Genomic DNA, 15875 nt, shown 5'->3' on the forward strand with positions numbered 1-15875 from the left:
TGCGCCGTGTCATGGAGGCGCAGTGTGCGGGCGGCCATTGACGGTGCCGGAGCTGCGGCGGAGCGGCGCGGCCGGGGCGGCCCCGGCGACCCCCGACCCACTCCCGGCGCGCTCCCGGCGGCCGCCGCAGCCGCAGCGACACCGCGGCCGCTCTCGGCCACCCTCCCTCGCCAGTGCGGAACCGCGGGAGGGGGGGCGATGGAGATGAAGAAGCGCATCAACCTGGAGTTGCGGAACCGGGCCCCCGAGAAGGTGAGGGGCAGCGGGGCCGGTGGGGCGCGCTCCCCCCGCCTCGTGGAGCCGTCGCTGCCGCCTCGGGCCGCGCGGGCCCGGCGGCACCGCCGCCGAATCTGGGTCAGCCGTGGCGCAGGGCCCGGCGGGGCGCGGGCGGCGCTTCCGGCGCGGCCCCGGGACCCGCGGCCCCCCCGCGTTCCCCCTCCGCCTCCTCCCTCGGGGTGCCCCGGAGTTCCCGGGGGGCGCGGCGGCCTCGGCTTCCCCCGACGTTAATCCGCCGCTCTGCCCGGCCGCAGTAAACAGGTCATGGCGACGGCCCCGGCCACGGCCCGTCGCTCATCTCGGCGCCTTTAATTAGTATAATTAACCTTGTTTCCCGCGCCCGCCGCCCCGCCGGGCGTGCCGTGGGGTGCCCACAGCCCTCCCGCGTCCCCTCGCGCTTCCAACTTCCCGTTTCTTTGGAAGGAGCCAAAAAAAAAAAAAAAAAAAAAAAAAAGCCCCGAGCCCCTGGAATCGCGGGAGCGCACGTGCGCGGCGGGGCCACCCGCTGCCCCCGCCGCCTCCCCGGCCCCACGCGTGGCTCCGGAGCATCGCTTCCCGGCTTCCCACTGAGGAAATGAGCGCCTGGTTCGTCCCAAGAGTAAAGTCCTGAGACGTTCGCTTTCCCTGACCTGGCGCATGTGGGTTTTGGGGGAAAAATCTGCCCAAAACTGTTGATTTAACCCACCGAGTCGTGTTTGCGGGTGGCAGGTACCCGGAGAGGCCTCTTCGCGCTGCCAGCGTGCGGCTGCCGGGGACGAAGCTGGGAACCTCACTCTGTCTCCAGCAGCTTTCCTTAAAACTCGGTGTTTGTATGGAATAATGGAGTCTTTTTAATGAAAGAAATAAAGTAATAGTGGGAAGCTGGCTTCGTGCCCCTGGGGGTCTGCAACACTCCCAAAATCTTGTTAGTGTGCAGGGAAGGGAAGAGTCACCTTGTGCCTGTCCTTTACCGAGTGGATGATCCACTCTGGATAAAATAATTTTAAAATAATTGGCTGCTTCTTGTTGCTGCTTCTGCAAGTATGCAACCTGTATTGATTATCGAGTGGCTTAGGCACAAGGAAATTATTTAGTTGAACTCAGTTAACCTCCAGGACTCTCTGGGAAAATAATCTGGAGTCGGAAGGTTTTAGGTTCAGAGGGAAACTGGTTTTATGAGTTTGATTATGCACAGTTAAATGATGAGTCCTGAGGAGAAGTCAGCAGTTGGCTGTGTAATGGGCAGCTGATGCACCCTGGCTGCAGTGGTTCTGTGGGGACCTGTTCCAGTGTACTCCATCGGTGGAGTTTTGGGGTCAGCTGGCAGTTTTTGCAGAGTTTGATGTGTGCTTGGAGGAGGGGAAACTGCTGCATAATTTTAAAATTAGGTGGGTGTTGGTGATTTCAGGGCAGAAGTCTGGTCTGATTTTAAATCGAGCCCCAAACCAGCAGCCACTGCCCAGTCCCTGGGTTGGGGTTCAGGTGAGTGTGGGGGTTTGCTGCTGTGGCACCCACACGTGCCTCGCTGGCCTGTTTGCAGGTGACGGAGTTGGTGCTCGATAACTGCCGGTCCAGCAACGGGGAAATCGAAGGGCTCAATGACTCATTTAAGGAACTCCAGTTTCTCAGCATGGCCAATGTTGAGCTGACGTCGCTGGCCAAACTCCCCATGTTGAGTAAGCTCCGGAAGGTGGGTATCTCCTGGCTGCCCGTGCTTTGGGACGGCAAACTCATAGGTGACAAGCTGTGGTCGCACCTTTCAGCACTCGTGGTTGGACTTGTGTGGCGCTGAAGGTGCTTCATGGGCCTCTGAAATGTATTTTTAAGATCTGAATAGTTGTGGGTGTCTCCAGTTGGTTATGGCGAGTTGGGCTTGGTCAGCGATTCTTGGGGCAGTAGCTGCTTGGCTGTGGACATTGTGAAGATTGGCCATGCCTTGCTGACCAGGGGGCCTTGGTAAGAGGCCCTTGGGTTGCTCATTGCTGGCAGTGAACTCCAGTCCTGGTAACTTAAAACTGAGGTGCCCAAACCCGTGAGACTTCTAAGGAACAGTTTATAATTCTCAATTTAAAGGAACTTTTTGACAGCCAAAGCTTGTTACCTTGGGTGAGTCTTCAAAAGTGATTACACTCTTAAAGGGAGAACAATTAACAATGATGCAGCTGAATCTAAGGCTGAAAATCCAACTGTTTAATTCCTTTTTTTCTGTACAATAGCTGGAGTTGAGTGACAACGTCATTTCTGGAGGCCTGGAGGTCCTTGCAGAGAGATGTCCGAATCTCACATATCTAAATCTAAGTGGCAACAAAATCAAAGATCTTGGCACTGTGGAAGCTCTTGTGAGTATGAAGTGGGAGGGGCTCTGGGGAGATTTAATAAATACGATTTTTTATCAAGAACCCTTAGTATTTTTGCAGTGGATTGGTACAAAGGTTCGTCAGTCTTGTGGTTGGTCCGGTCTGATGGACTCTGTGCCACGGTTATAGGACAGCTTGTGTAACCCCACTACTGGAAAATGCTCCTGTGTTGGGAATGGGATGTCCCAAATCAGAGATGGTTGGGCTTGTTTTATTTTTGAAGAAAAAGTGGCCAAGCTGTGTTGTGCTGATTTCCCTGTGCTTGTTTGTTAAGGCGTGTTTGTCTGATGAGTTTTCATTAAACTGTGAAGTGACTCAGACACGGGTGGGATACAGCCAGGAGTGGGACAGTGAAGCAAAGAAGGGAGCTGCCAGTGGTGATCCATTTGCCCGTTTTTCTGGATGATTCGGGTTTCTGTCCAAAACTGGGCTCTGCACACATAACCCAACCCCCAAGCTGTGGGGGAGTGTGGGGGTTCGGGAGCTGTGTGGGAGTTGTTCCACGAGTGCCTTCATTGGGGATTCGGACACTGCCAGCAACTTGGACTGAACTTTGAGGGAGAATGACTAGAAATGAGGGATGAGGACAAAGTAAATTCAGTTATGCTTGGGCTATGACCCTGCTGTATCCAGGAGCACCACGGGAAAAAACCTTTTCATTTATTTTCAGCAAAATCTGAAGAACTTGAAGAGCCTTGACCTGTTCAACTGTGAGATCACAAACCTTGAGGACTACAGGGACAGCATCTTTGAGCTGCTCCAGCAGATCACATACCTGGATGGGTTCGATCAGGAGGACAATGAGGCACCAGACTCAGAAGATGATGATGACGGTAACTTCCTGAAGCAAACGGGGTAGGAATGGGATGCTGGAATAAAGGTCTCAGTGTAGCGCAGGGAATTCCTGAGCACACGAGTGCAATTCTGCTCGTGTTCCTGAAGAGCAGAGCCCAGAGCGTGTTTGGTATTAATACACTGATACAGAGCAAAAACTCCCATCAGAGGGTTCCAGTCCTGCAGAAGCCACCTAGGCTTAAGGGAATTGGACTAAAGACACTTTTGCAAAGGCACAAATATTCTCGAAGTTGTTGCCAGCTGTAAAGCCCTTTGTGCTACTGAGTGATACAGAGCGAGGGGACACGCACGCTATTTTGAATAAAAAATTATGACTTTACAGGGTTCGGTAATGGGTTCAGCCCCCTGCTTCAGTATAATACAGTTTTTAGATCCAAAAGCATACATAGTTCCTTTTGGTCCCACCTTAGTTGCAATCCTTAAAGGGGGCTCTTCTAGCTGTCAGCCCCTTCTGCTGGCAGGGGTTTGCATTTGTAGCTCCTTCAGACATCGAGAGTTTTGCCTGAAGCTTGTGATGGAAAAACACTGGGAGTCTTTCTTAGAGGAAAAAAAGACAAGATGTAACTTGGTTACAATTATGGTCATTTCCCATGTGTTGCCTGGATTTAGAAAAAAACAGTAAAAATCCCCAAATCCTTCAGGAAAAAAACCTATTAGAGCCAACCCATCCTGCTATATTCAGAGAGGAGTGAATGGAACTGACCTTCTGACCTATATGTGTGTCCTTCACTGCAGAAGGGGATGAAGATGACGATGATGATGAGAACGAAGCTGGGCCTCCAGGAGAATATGAAGAGGAAGATGATGAAGATGATGGAGCTTCAGATTTGGGGGAAGGTGAAGAGGAGGAGGAAGTTGGTCTTTCATACCTGATGAAAGAAGAAATTCAGGTAAAGTTTGTAAATTCTGCCAAATGCAGAAAGCAAAGAGAAGCTCCTGTGGGGTTCTGTGGTTATGGAAAATAGTTCTGGTACAGTTCCCAGAGCACGGAAAACAGCCACCTTTCAGAAGGTGATGAGTAGAGTCTTGTAGCTATAAACTGGTCACACAAATTACAGGACAGAAGTAAATCCCTGGGTCCTGGTCAGGTCTTCCTCTCTGATGGCTGCAGGGTCTCGACAGGAGAACGTGTCTGGTGTGGGGTTTGTGTGTGCCAGCAGCACCCGTGTTTTGGATCAAAAGCTCCTGTGGCCAGCCAGTACTGGCTCTTTGATAAGAGTTTGCTTCCTGTTGGAGTTAATGCAGAGTGGGTTTAATTCCAGTATTCCAAGGACAAATATCGGGGGCCTGTTTTCCCATTTTGACTTGTCACACTCCCGTGTACAAAATTCCACCAAGCAGAGGGACATAAAAACAAGACTTGAGTTTGTCGAATTCTCTGGAGCTGATTGTTAATTCGTTTGCATTTCTCATCTATCAGCTTTAGAACAAGACGAAAAAAACCAACACAACAACTTACTCATTTTCACAGAAACTTGGAAAGATGATGCTGTTGTACACTTTTTCCTCCAAGCCCTTACTGACTGCGGGTTCAAAGGAAATCTAGAGCTGCTGGCATTTGTCTCAGAGTTAATTTGTTAATAACCTTGAGCTGGCTTAAGGCAGTGAACAGTGGGGAAAAGCAAAGAAATGAGACTCTGGGGCTGACTGATGCCCTGGTGGGCAAAGTGCAGGGAATTCCTGGATTTCTGCTTGGGATCATCATGGAAGCAAGACTTTGATAAACAGCAATTGTAAAAATGTCTCCCAATTTTTGTACAGGATGAAGAGGATGATGATGACTATGTTGAAGGAGGTGATGAGGAGGAAGAAGGTAAGTGCTTAAGTATTCAAGTTGTGACTGAAACAATCAATTCTTTATAATTCTTTGTAGGGTTGGGACATGTGTGTTAACACAAAAACTAAAGTAAAAGTGAGGAAGAAACAACAGTTTTCTGAAAGGAAAGACACTGTCTCTTAGGCATGCAGAGAGGAGCGGGACTCTGCTGTGCATCTTATTATTCACATACCTTGAAAATATCTCTCAAGTGCACCAGAGTCTCTGCTGGCAAAGCCTGACAGCCGGGAGCAGCTGGAGCTTTCCCTTTATCCAGCTGAAAGTGGCTTCTCCATAAGCAATTCTACTACAGGAACAAAGTTCTGTTTGCAAGAAGTGGCTTACTGGAGTATTTTTTAATAAGATTTTTCATCAAAAATTCCACATCTCCGTAAAGACAAATCCCAGAATTTGTCCCCAGCTGAGCTCCCATCTCCTCCACATGCTGGGCTCAGTGGAGCAGGTTTGGGAGTTGGATTTTCCACTTGTGAAAACGGGAATTCTGAGGGAGCAGTGCGAATTCTTCACTTAGTACAAATGCAGCCCTGGAGTCAGGATGGGCCACTGGCCAGGGAACGGCTGCTGGGGAATTCACGGGTTGGAGGGGGCGGCGTTGCAACTGCGGGCTCCCGCCAGCAGAGCGCACAGCGCTCCACCCGAGCCCGGCCTTTTCCTGCAGAAAAACTCGGGGATGTTGTGCAGGATCCTGGTGCTGGTCACGCAGGGATGTTCCGTCAGGAACGCGTCTGCACCGCACACGCTCCCCGCTCCCGTCACCGGGCTGTTCAGTGCTGTGTGGGCAGAGCGTAATGGGCTGTGTGCATCCCTCTCTCCTTAGCAGAGGGCGTCCGAGGGGAGAAGAGGAAACGAGAGCCCGAGGATGAAGGTGAGGAAGAGGAGGATTAATTTGCAGGACCAGACTCTCCAGTTATGGAAGACGCAATAGTGATTATGCAGCTCTGTATGTCCATGTACCATAGATGTCCTGACAGAAATCCTATGTTAACTTTTTATAGCAGAAGTGTGGTTTTACTATTCCTGCCCCTTTTTATCATTCCAGATAAGCTCTGGTAGCCCATAGGGAACCTTCTGTAGAGAACAATTTTCAGCCCTATAATCACTGAAGCCATTGGCAAATTCCCCCCCCCAGACTTTTCTTTGGAGCTCTTTAATTTCATACAATCTTGCTGTGTTGGTCATTGTTAGCCCTGAATCCAACCCCATGCCACATGGGTTTAATACTGGGAGTTTTCATTCAGGATTTTAAAAATTTTTACACTTAAAAAAGCTGAATAGAATAGAAAAATGTTCTACCGCAAATTCCCCACTCTCTTAAATCAGTTGACTCTAGGCCAAGATTTCCATGGATTCAACTGGAAACCCCCAACTGGATGACACCCATGGTTAAGTTTTTAAAAAAGTGACTCCTGTGATTTTTTTGAAGGCTCCTCTCTCTTCTGGGTGTTCCAGGGTAAAGCCACAGTGCGTTTCAGAAGATGTTTTTGTTTTCCTGCTTGCTCCAATGTTCAGTGTTTGGAGTATTCACTAGATTCCTTCAAGGGTGTATTTTGGAAAACTGAAAGAGTTGTGGTCCTTAAAGGGTTGCAATCCATAAATTTTCTCCCAAGTCCATTGTCACTGCAGGTATTAACAGAGTAACTATGTGTAGTTTTAAACCTTTTTGCTAGAAATCTTTGTTAAACCTTCACTCACTTTGCTCTTGCATTGTTATTCTGGGAATTCTGCACCACTCATGGCTATAAAATGTATAAAATAGATGAAATATGCATTTCTGATGCAGAAGTGAACGGGTAACTCCTCCAAGCGTGTTGTTTTCCACCCCCCCCCCCCCAGCTTTCCTAGAACTGTTGAAGGGAAGGATGAACCCAAGTTGGCCCTTCTCTGCACGTCACCTCTTAAACTGTTTAAATCTGGCTGTAGGCAAAACGCTTGGTTTGTGTATAACAGTTGGGAATATTTGGGGGTTTATATCGAGTGGCTGCAGAGACACGTCAGGAGCAAGCATGGGGGATGTGCAGAGAAGCTTTTTTTCTAGCAACCTTTATAATTCCTAATCTGCCCCAATGTATCATCTTTCCTGTTGGAAACAAATTTTGACTTCTGGCATTCCTCCTTCAGGCGTGATCTGGGTTTCACACAGTGTAGTCCACGGTATCACACTGACTGACATTGTCTCACATAGGTCCTGAACCAAATATCACACACAGCTTTATTCCAGAGACTTATTTTTGTATCTGTCCTGGCTGTCATTAGCTGCCGGAAACTGGGGAGAGCCTGCGGGTGGGAAGAAGGAGGTTCCTGGGCCTAAGCAAGTCAGTCCCTCATCACCTGGTTGGTTCCCTGTGGATGTTCCTTGGGAATTTCACACACTAGTTCAGTGTGACCTCCAGCTCTTCAGTGGAGTTTAGATCGTGCAGGGTTGAAGTTCTGCAAGGCCCCACTCCCTGTGTGTGTGGTTTTTTCCCCCCAACTAGAGCCTTAACTCTGGGTGTCTCCTGTAGCTGTGTAGCGGGGCCGAACCTTCCCGGCCTTGAAGCGGAGTCAGGTGGGCAGTGGCACACTCGGGAACAACTGGCTCCTCGGGCTTTGTGTTTTTTAAGGAATATCTCTAAAGACACTAGAAAAGTCGCGGTGAAACTTCCTTTGCAGCCACAACCAAGTCCTGTGTTTGTGATGAGTCCTGGGTGGGTCAGTGCACAGCTGTCATGTCCCGGAGGCTCTGGGCGAGGCACTCACTCCCATGCTCAGCTTTGAGAGAAAAAGTGTTTTCCCATCCTTTTGCTCACTGTCTTTAGATTGAAACTTGTTATTTATAAGTGTGTACGTTAGAGCACCTCCATGTCAGGGTTTTACTTAACTGTTACTGATGCAGATAAAATTAGTTTTAAATGGAAAAAAAGAGTCTATTTTGATGGATTAAAATTATGTGGGTAGTGGGCTTGTTTGGATAAGCGAGTCCAGCTCCTGAGACCAGACAGAGTTCCCTAGGCCAGACTTCCCACTTCCCAAACACCCGCAGTGCCGTGCGTCAGCCACCACGTGGAACCTGAGCCCTCACAAACCCAACTCCCCAAGAATCTGTTTGTCCCAGTGTCACCATCCCCGGTCCCTTGTCCTCCGCTCGGCATGCAGCAACAGCGTTTTTTAACGAGGAATTCAGAGCCTCCAGATAACTTTTGAAACTTTTTTGCTTGGTGGGTGGTCTTTTCATGCAAATACGTCAGGGTGGGTTTTATATTTTGTAGAGGTTTTGTCCTATTTTAATGCTCTTTGTATGGCAGTCTGTATATAGTGTGGTTCGGTTCCTTCTCCGACTCTTTCCTGAAACTTTGGAGTAACTGATTTTGTGCAACTGTGTTTTGAATAAAGCCATGACAGTGTTAAATTAAAGACAACAGCCCTGCAGCACTCTTCTGGTAACTTTTAGTTGTAACAAAACATGTTTCCTCCCCATGTGTGCTGTAAATTTTAAATTAAAAAGTTTTCAAACCGAATTATTTCAAATAAATTGAGACTATTGTATTGGATTACTTCTCGGGGTATGTCCACCTGTGGAGAATAGAAAGTTTCTCAAGGAATGGAGTAAGAGGGAATTTTCTTTCCTGTTACGTTTAAGTGGGGTGGAAACCTGCAGAATTGGTGTGTCTTTCTGGGGATGGAATTTGGATGTGTGGTGCTTTAGTCCTTGGTAATGTTGTAACAGTCGAGGATGTTCTGGAGAACCTGGATGGTTCCCTGAGTGCTTCCAGGTGAGTTTAACACAGATGTCATCGACATCCGACTCTGGGTGAGTCTTGAGATCTGCTTTCCACAGATCCTGCCTTGTGCCTGGCAGCCTGAGCCAAGTCTGGTGCTGAATTATTCCTCACACAAGAACAATGTTTAAAAAAAACCCTGCTGCTCCTCCCGAGCTAGAGAGAGCATTGTTTTATCTTGGGATTAGTCCAGCATTCCCGGCAAAAATCCCTTGGATGCACTTGAGAAAGCCCTTGGCAAACAGGCTTTTCTGCTGCTGGATGAGCAATTAGGCAAGAAATGGGTGGTGACTTTCTGGGATATTTTATTTAGTTAGTTTTAAAGGGTGGGGAAGAATTGCAGTTCCAGCTGAAGCCCCACACTGGCGCCTCTAACCCTGTGCACCCATTTCCCTCTGGATTTGGAGCCAAACAGGGAACCTGAATTTCAGGATGACTTTAAACAGGTTAAATCCCTCCTTTGGGGGTGCGGGTGGGTGAGGTAAAACCAGGCTGTCATATGGTACTTTGATGGCAAAGGAGAGAGGAAAAAGCTCGAGTGCTGTCTGGGCACATCTTCAAAGCCAGGAAAAACCTGCGGTGTGGCTGATGGGCTCCTCGGCTTGTCACGACGTGTGTGGAACCGGCTCTCCCTGCCCCAGCTTCTGTTTACACAGCTCACCTGCTGCCACAGCGCCAGGCACCTGTCGCTCCCGGGGTCGCGGGATAGGATTGAGCAGGGACCAAGGGATGCGGCCGCTCCCCATGGTCCAGCAGCGGCCCAGCCTGCCGACTGTCCTACTGGACAGCCCCCCCGCCCTCCATTTTATTGCAGTGAGGGGAAGCCGTGCGGCGGGCGGCCGAGCGGCTTCTTCCGCCCTGCTCCTTCCTCCTCCTTCTCCCGGGGCTTTTGTCTTGTGGTACCCCTTCTTGCTCCTTCCGCGGCCCTTATCTCCCCCTCCCAGTGGTGCTGCTTCCCGTCCTCTTCCTTCCTCAGGGGTCGGGGCGCCTTCCCCCCCACCCCAGGGAAGCGCCTGAGGGGGCGCGCGAGCCCCCGAGCGCGGGAAACCGCGACTCACGGGGTTCCCCAGATGCGGGCAGCAGGGGCCGAGCCGCGACCCCGCCGCTGATTGGCTGAGATTTGCCGCAGTTCCGCCCCCCCGCCTTCCCGCCACCCGCGCGCGCGGCGCCCCGCCCACGGCCCCTCAGGCCCCTCATGACGGCGGTGAGGGGGAAGTGCCCCCAAATGCCCCATTTCCACCGCAAAACAGCTTCTGCTCTCCCTCGAAATGCCCCATTCCCACCCCAAAACAGCCTCTGCTCCCCACCAGCCTTCAGGAGAGGCTTTTCACCTCAGGCTGTGTGAACTTCATTCCGGTGGTGGAAAACAACGTGATTCATAATCCAAGCGGAGAAAAATACTCAAAATACAAACCGTGATCCCGAAGGTGGTTATCAACGTCGCGTGAGGAAGGGTAAATTCAGCCAGGCTTTGGTACAAACGCGCCGGGTGAAAATAGGAAGAAATTCCTCATAAAATTCTTCAGATTGCCTAGTTAAAACTCAGTAGCAAGAGAGCTTCAAGGTGTGTGCTTTCAGGCTGCTCCTGCTGCCATGTAGTTCCTAATGTCCCCCAAATTGGTCCTACTTTCCCAGGGGAATGTGGCATGTGCAGGTTACAAGGCAACTCTTCCCCTTTCTCACCTACATCCCTACATCCCATTGCCCAATTCCAGGTTAATTCAACCCAGCCACAGTACTGAAGGGATTTGGGGTTAGTTTTGTGACCTGGGTGCCTGGGCCAGGGGAGTGATGGTCTGGGCTCCCAGAGGTCAGACTTTCAAAAAAGGGAGGGTTTTTTTGGTATGAAATGTGACCAAGAACTACTAGAACTATCCCTTGCCATTCCCACACATTCCGACCCCCCTTATTCTCCCTCAAATGAAATTAATTTTAAAAACCTCATACTGTTGAGGATATAAACCCCGAGGTTCTCTCAATGCCCAGCCTGCAGGCAGCTCACTTTCAACTTCCCTCATCTATATTTTTATGTGAGAATGGGGAAGCTGACATTCTTGTGGAATCCCGTGAATTCAGGAATTTGGCCTTGGAGAAAACTAAAATCCTTTGAGCTGCAGGATGGAGTAACGAGAAATCTCAGAATGAAAACTGCCCCATTCTACAGCAAACAGAGCTGTTGTTGATTTTGGCAGCAAGACCTGCTGCATGCTAAAAATACACAAGTTTCACTGGTCATACCCATTGCAAAGGTCTGAACCGAAGAACGAGATCTGAATTTACGAGATAAAAATGATGCTTGAATTATTTTTATCTATTTCTGAGCCTCTTGGTTGGGCCAGGGGTTGCACTGTCGCATTAGATGTGCACATTCGTGTTCTCCGTTTGCTCATCGATCGACCGGCACAAATGGAGAGTCAGGAATGCGGCTCCCCCGGGGTACCAAAACGCATGGGATAGGACAGAAGGAGTCAGGGTCAGCAGCTGCTTGAAGCAGGACATGGAAAATGTCCCTCTGCAGAGCCTGGGGCTGGGAAATTCGTGTTGCTACCGCTGTTGGGAGGTTCCTCACTGGAGTTAGTTTGGTCTCCTGGGGAACACTCTTCTGGTTTTAAACTTTAAAATTACAGTTCATAGTATCCTTTGTAATATGCTCGGTTTCTGCTTTGAGTGTGTCTCACTAAAAAAAAAATAATAATAAAAAATGAGCCCCAAAAATAGCCAAGGAAAGTCTTTCCTCCTGTTTCTAATTTAATTGGCACAAATGAGGGAGAATCCAAAAGTAAATGTTCAGCCACAACAGAAAACCAGCAGAAAACCACAGGACACAGTAAAGCTGGGAACTCTTGGCACTGAGAAAAGGATTCTGTTCTAGGAAAAAAATGACCCCAGAGTGTGGGTTCATGTTGGAAAAGGAGCTGGTCTCTCCTGTGTGAATGAAACATGTTCACACAGGGTGTTTGAGGGGCATTTCCTTCTAGAGTAGAGTTAATTCAAATAAAACAATCTAGTGATGACTGAGGAGCAGCCAGTCAGAACTCCTCAGCATGGCCTCAGTGAAGCACTGATATCTTCTGGCTGTTTGTGAGGGGCTTGGTCACATCCTTGTCCCTGGGAATGCTGAGGACATGCAGGAATCATGTTTAATTAGGAATATGAGGCTGGAAGGGAGCTCCTGGCTAATGGCGTTTTGAAACTAAGGTGTCTCTGCAGCAAGTGCCTTTCTGAACTGATTTCAGAATCACATCTGTGTCTCTGAGCTTTATCACCATGATGACTCATAATTATTCTGCTTAAAAGTGTGCTGTGGTGTTTCTTCTACGCTCCGTGTGTTTTGAGTGAGCTCCCATGTCACAGCAAAACCCAGCTGGAATGACTTGGGTAATTTGTGTTCCTGGAAACCAAGAATGTCTTCAGTCTCTTCTTTCATCAGCGTCACTGTTGGAGGATCCACACCAAAAGCCGTAGGATCAGCCTTGGGAATTCAAGTCTTGCCCTCTTTTGTGCAAGTCATAAGTGTATTTAAAAATGTAATTGAGTGCTGACTTTTTAATGCCAAATACTGGCTATGCTCACACCTCCTGTGCACACCCACCCCGTACTCCTGCTACAGTTGTGCAGCTCCAAAAGCTTCTGGTGTTAAATTCTGTGTTTGGGCTGTGCTTTGAAGCACAGGCTTGTGGAGATGAGAATGTTTTCTCTGATGATCTGCTGAGGGGTATGTCCATCTCAGTCGTGTAGCGCTGGGGGGGGGGGGGAAGGCTGCTTGTTGGTGAAATCTTTTACATTAACATATTACACAAATTAACGAGGTTTTCCCTGAGAGAGCCCTTTATTTCCCACCATCATCCAGAGTTCCTCCTCATTCACATCCCTGCACAGACCATTCCTCTGCAAGCAACAGGAGGGACAGAAGGAGGAAGAATATTAACCTCTCTCTGCTCTGAGGTTCTGGATCACTTCAATTGCTGCAGAATTTCTACATTAATGTTAAGCATTCTCACTACAAAGAAGACTCCCAGATCATCACTGAAAAGCAAAAAGTATTCCCTAGAACAAAGAGAGGAATCCCGGAGAAGATGGGAATAACCAAATGCCTGCAGAGACAAACTGGTTAAATTTGGGAATTCTCATGTGCATCTCCATCCAAGTTTTTTGAAGTGCTTTAGTAAACTTCCCAAATCACTCTCTTTCCTCTCTCCAACACACCTGGATTTCTAATGGTGTGGAAAATGTGTTTCCACTGGGAATCAAACAGGTCTGGACCAAAGTTAGGGCTGCCTGGCTGGGGTGGGAACGGGCGGCACTCAGGTTTGCTGTTCTTGGATATATTTTTCTGTCAATCCGTGCGTGCACTGCACGGGGAACCGGGCACCAACACGCGGCTGCAGAGCCCGTGTGATTCCTCCTGTGCCATGGGCGGAGCAGGGAAGGGAAACAGTTCGATAATTGCAGTTCCATGGAAAGCTCCCCGTGGCTATTCCGTAAGAACGCATTCCCAGTCCTGCCGGTGAACTCGGGTTGCAGAAGCCCTGGACCGGGAGAACGAGCACTAGAGGGCACAGCGCGACCAGCGACGGGCGCCGGCTTTGGCGAGGCGGAGGCAGAGCCCGGCTGTCTCTGAGCTTCCTTCCACCCGTGAAGAGTCCGAGTGACTCCTTAAAATGGCACCTTTTGGAAGGTTCTGGACTCATTAGCTGCAGTAATTCAAGGACGAAAATGCGGCAGAGAATCCAAGAATATCCCGAGTCGGAAGGGGCTCTTGCCCAGAGAAACACCGCAGCTCCGCATTTCTGTCCACATTCCATAAATGACCAAAAAAAGGGAAGGTGAACTTGTTGGCAGGAACTGTGAAAGAAACAGGAGGAAAACCCAACACCCCTGTGTTGCAACACTCCAGAACTTAGTCAAACGAAGCAAATGTGTTTAAAATGAGAAATGCAGCACCAAAAGCACCAAAATGCAGCACCAAAAGCACCAAAGCACAGGGTGCATTCTGGGAGGCATGGAATGCTCTGCAGAAGTTGTGGTGCACTAGGATTATCAAGAGCAAGTAGGTAGAAGAGTGAAAAGAATTTTGTTAAGCACAGGAAGAAATCAAAGGCAGAAAATGTAGGAAATCAGTGGTTGGAATTGACTGAACTTGGTGGGTTTATGCTTTGCACAATTGTGTAGCATGGAAGCTTGGTGATGACAGACTTTTCCTGATTTATTTCTGATCCCTGTTGCTGCCTTCCGAGAAACCAGGATTTCCCAAGATATCTTTTCTTTCCTATGACTTGATTTCTAGAAACCTGGAAGGAAAAACTCCAGAAGGAGTAGCCCTTCCATTTCCTTCTGGTTTCATTTCCCTACATCTTCAGTAACATGAATAATTTTGTAAGTGATATAAAACATTTCCAGAAAGCATACATTGAAAGCATGAAGCCCTCAGGACCCTCTGCCCAAACAAACTCCTTCCTTCCCTCTCCCTCTGTGTTTCAGCGAGTGCTCCAGCAGCCTCGTTGTTTGGATAATTCAGGGTGCCAGATGGCTGTAAATATGTTCACAATCCTCCTTACCCTGCTCCCTCCTCCCTGGCACCCTCACTGCTCTACCCGGTACTGAGCACCTGGTCTGTTCCCATTTGGAGTCTCCCTTCTCCCCTCTGGAGCTAAATTGGCACCTCTGGTTTGTATTTTCCCTTTAAATGAAGTGGGAAGATCTTAGGAAATGTTTTGTACCAGGCAATACTTCCTTCACTGCCACTTGCACCATCAGTTAATTGAAGACATGCCTCCTGCCCTGTGGCATCAGCTTCCTTCCCGCAGGAATCCTGTCCCTGACATAGGAAGGTGCAGCTCACCTGCCAGGAATCACAAGGGAGGAGCAGCTTCTTCCTATTTTGAGCGCAGCGATCTCATACTTACCCTTGGCATGGGGTAAGGGCACACAGAACAGGGTGATTCATCCCGAATCATTCCCCGAGGACCTGGCAGAGGCAGCATTTGAACAACCGGCCCCATTCTTCCCTGCCTCACAGGCTCTGGACTCATTGTCATACTCTGATCCTGTTATTCCATAACTCAGGAATGCTCAAATCCTGGGGCCTGAGCCCCTGAGATAACTTTCTGTGTAATGAAACATTCCCAAACTGCTGAGCAGTAAGAAAATGACAGAAAACTGTTTCAGTGGCACTGTAAAAAGGGAAGTTGGTTTTAAGACATATGAAAATACAGGCAGTGATGTTTTGAGAACTGAGGAATAACTGAGGTCATGAGCTGCCTGAGGAACGCTGCAGCAGCACAAACTCAGGTCACGGGAAGGATGAGCTGTGCCCATGAAGAAACAAGAATTTAGCCAGATTTGTCTGTGATTTTGCTCTCATTGATGAGCTGGTGGGTGAACTCTTCCCTGGAAGGCAGGAGGGAGCAGATGGCATCAGGCAAATACCTGACTTGAGCAAGGAGAGAGAAACTGATTTTCCAAAGGATCTATTTGACATACAGAGGCCAAATGTTATTTTTATGAGCCAGTATGAGCCAGGCCTCTCATTTATTGAACTTTACCAGCTTGTGTCCTGCCAGCAGACCTAAACTGAGTGACCCTGTGACCTATAAAGGACAAGAGAGCCAACAGCCCGGAGCAGGCATTCCGAGCAGGCTTTTCCAGCCTGAAATTCTGAATGCCACCTCACGATTTCTGGGAAGCACGACTCCCAGCTCGGTCTGCAGAAAGGTAGACAGCGCTCAGATTATATATAGCAGCAAGTGGGCTGGGAGGAGAAACACTGGGCTGCATGGAGGGGAGGCTGCTCTGGAGAAACCCAGGGAGTGTCTT

At 49.1% G+C, this 15875-nt stretch overlaps 1 protein-coding gene across 2 annotated transcripts; it reads left to right on the forward strand.

Moving 5' to 3' along the window:
• Positions 1–8798, forward strand: ANP32E (acidic nuclear phosphoprotein 32 family member E). 2 transcript variants are annotated; one of them, XM_082298882.1, is made up of 7 exons: positions 1–252; positions 1796–1945; positions 2472–2594; positions 3283–3445; positions 4203–4357; positions 5229–5280; positions 6122–8798. In XM_082298882.1, exons 1-7 carry the CDS (start codon positions 199–201, stop codon positions 6187–6189), a joined length of 765 nt encoding a protein of 254 aa, XP_082155008.1. In that variant the 5' UTR covers positions 1–198; the 3' UTR covers positions 6190–8798. The 2 variants fall into 2 exon arrangements, with proteins under 2 accessions (XP_082155008.1, XP_082155007.1); XM_082298881.1 differs by having other exon boundaries at positions 65–252; positions 6125–8798.
• The last annotated feature ends 7077 nt before the right edge of the window (positions 8799–15875 follow it).

This window comes from Coloeus monedula, assembly GCF_965178545.1.
Source record: "Coloeus monedula genome assembly, chromosome: 29".
Lineage (NCBI taxonomy): Eukaryota > Metazoa > Chordata > Aves > Passeriformes > Corvidae > Coloeus > Coloeus monedula.

Excerpts from the sequence above, each read along its gene's own strand:
- ANP32E (XM_082298882.1), top strand. The coding sequence starts at position 199 with ATGGAGATGAAGAAGCGCATCAACCTGGAGTTGCGGAACCGGGCCCCC. Across the intron at positions 253-1,795 it reads GGAACCGGGCCCCCGAGAAG|GTGACGGAGTTGGTGCTCGA; the intron begins GTGAGGGGCAGC and ends GCCTGTTTGCAG. Across the intron at positions 2,595-3,282 it reads TTGGCACTGTGGAAGCTCTT|CAAAATCTGAAGAACTTGAA; the intron begins GTGAGTATGAAG and ends ATTTATTTTCAG.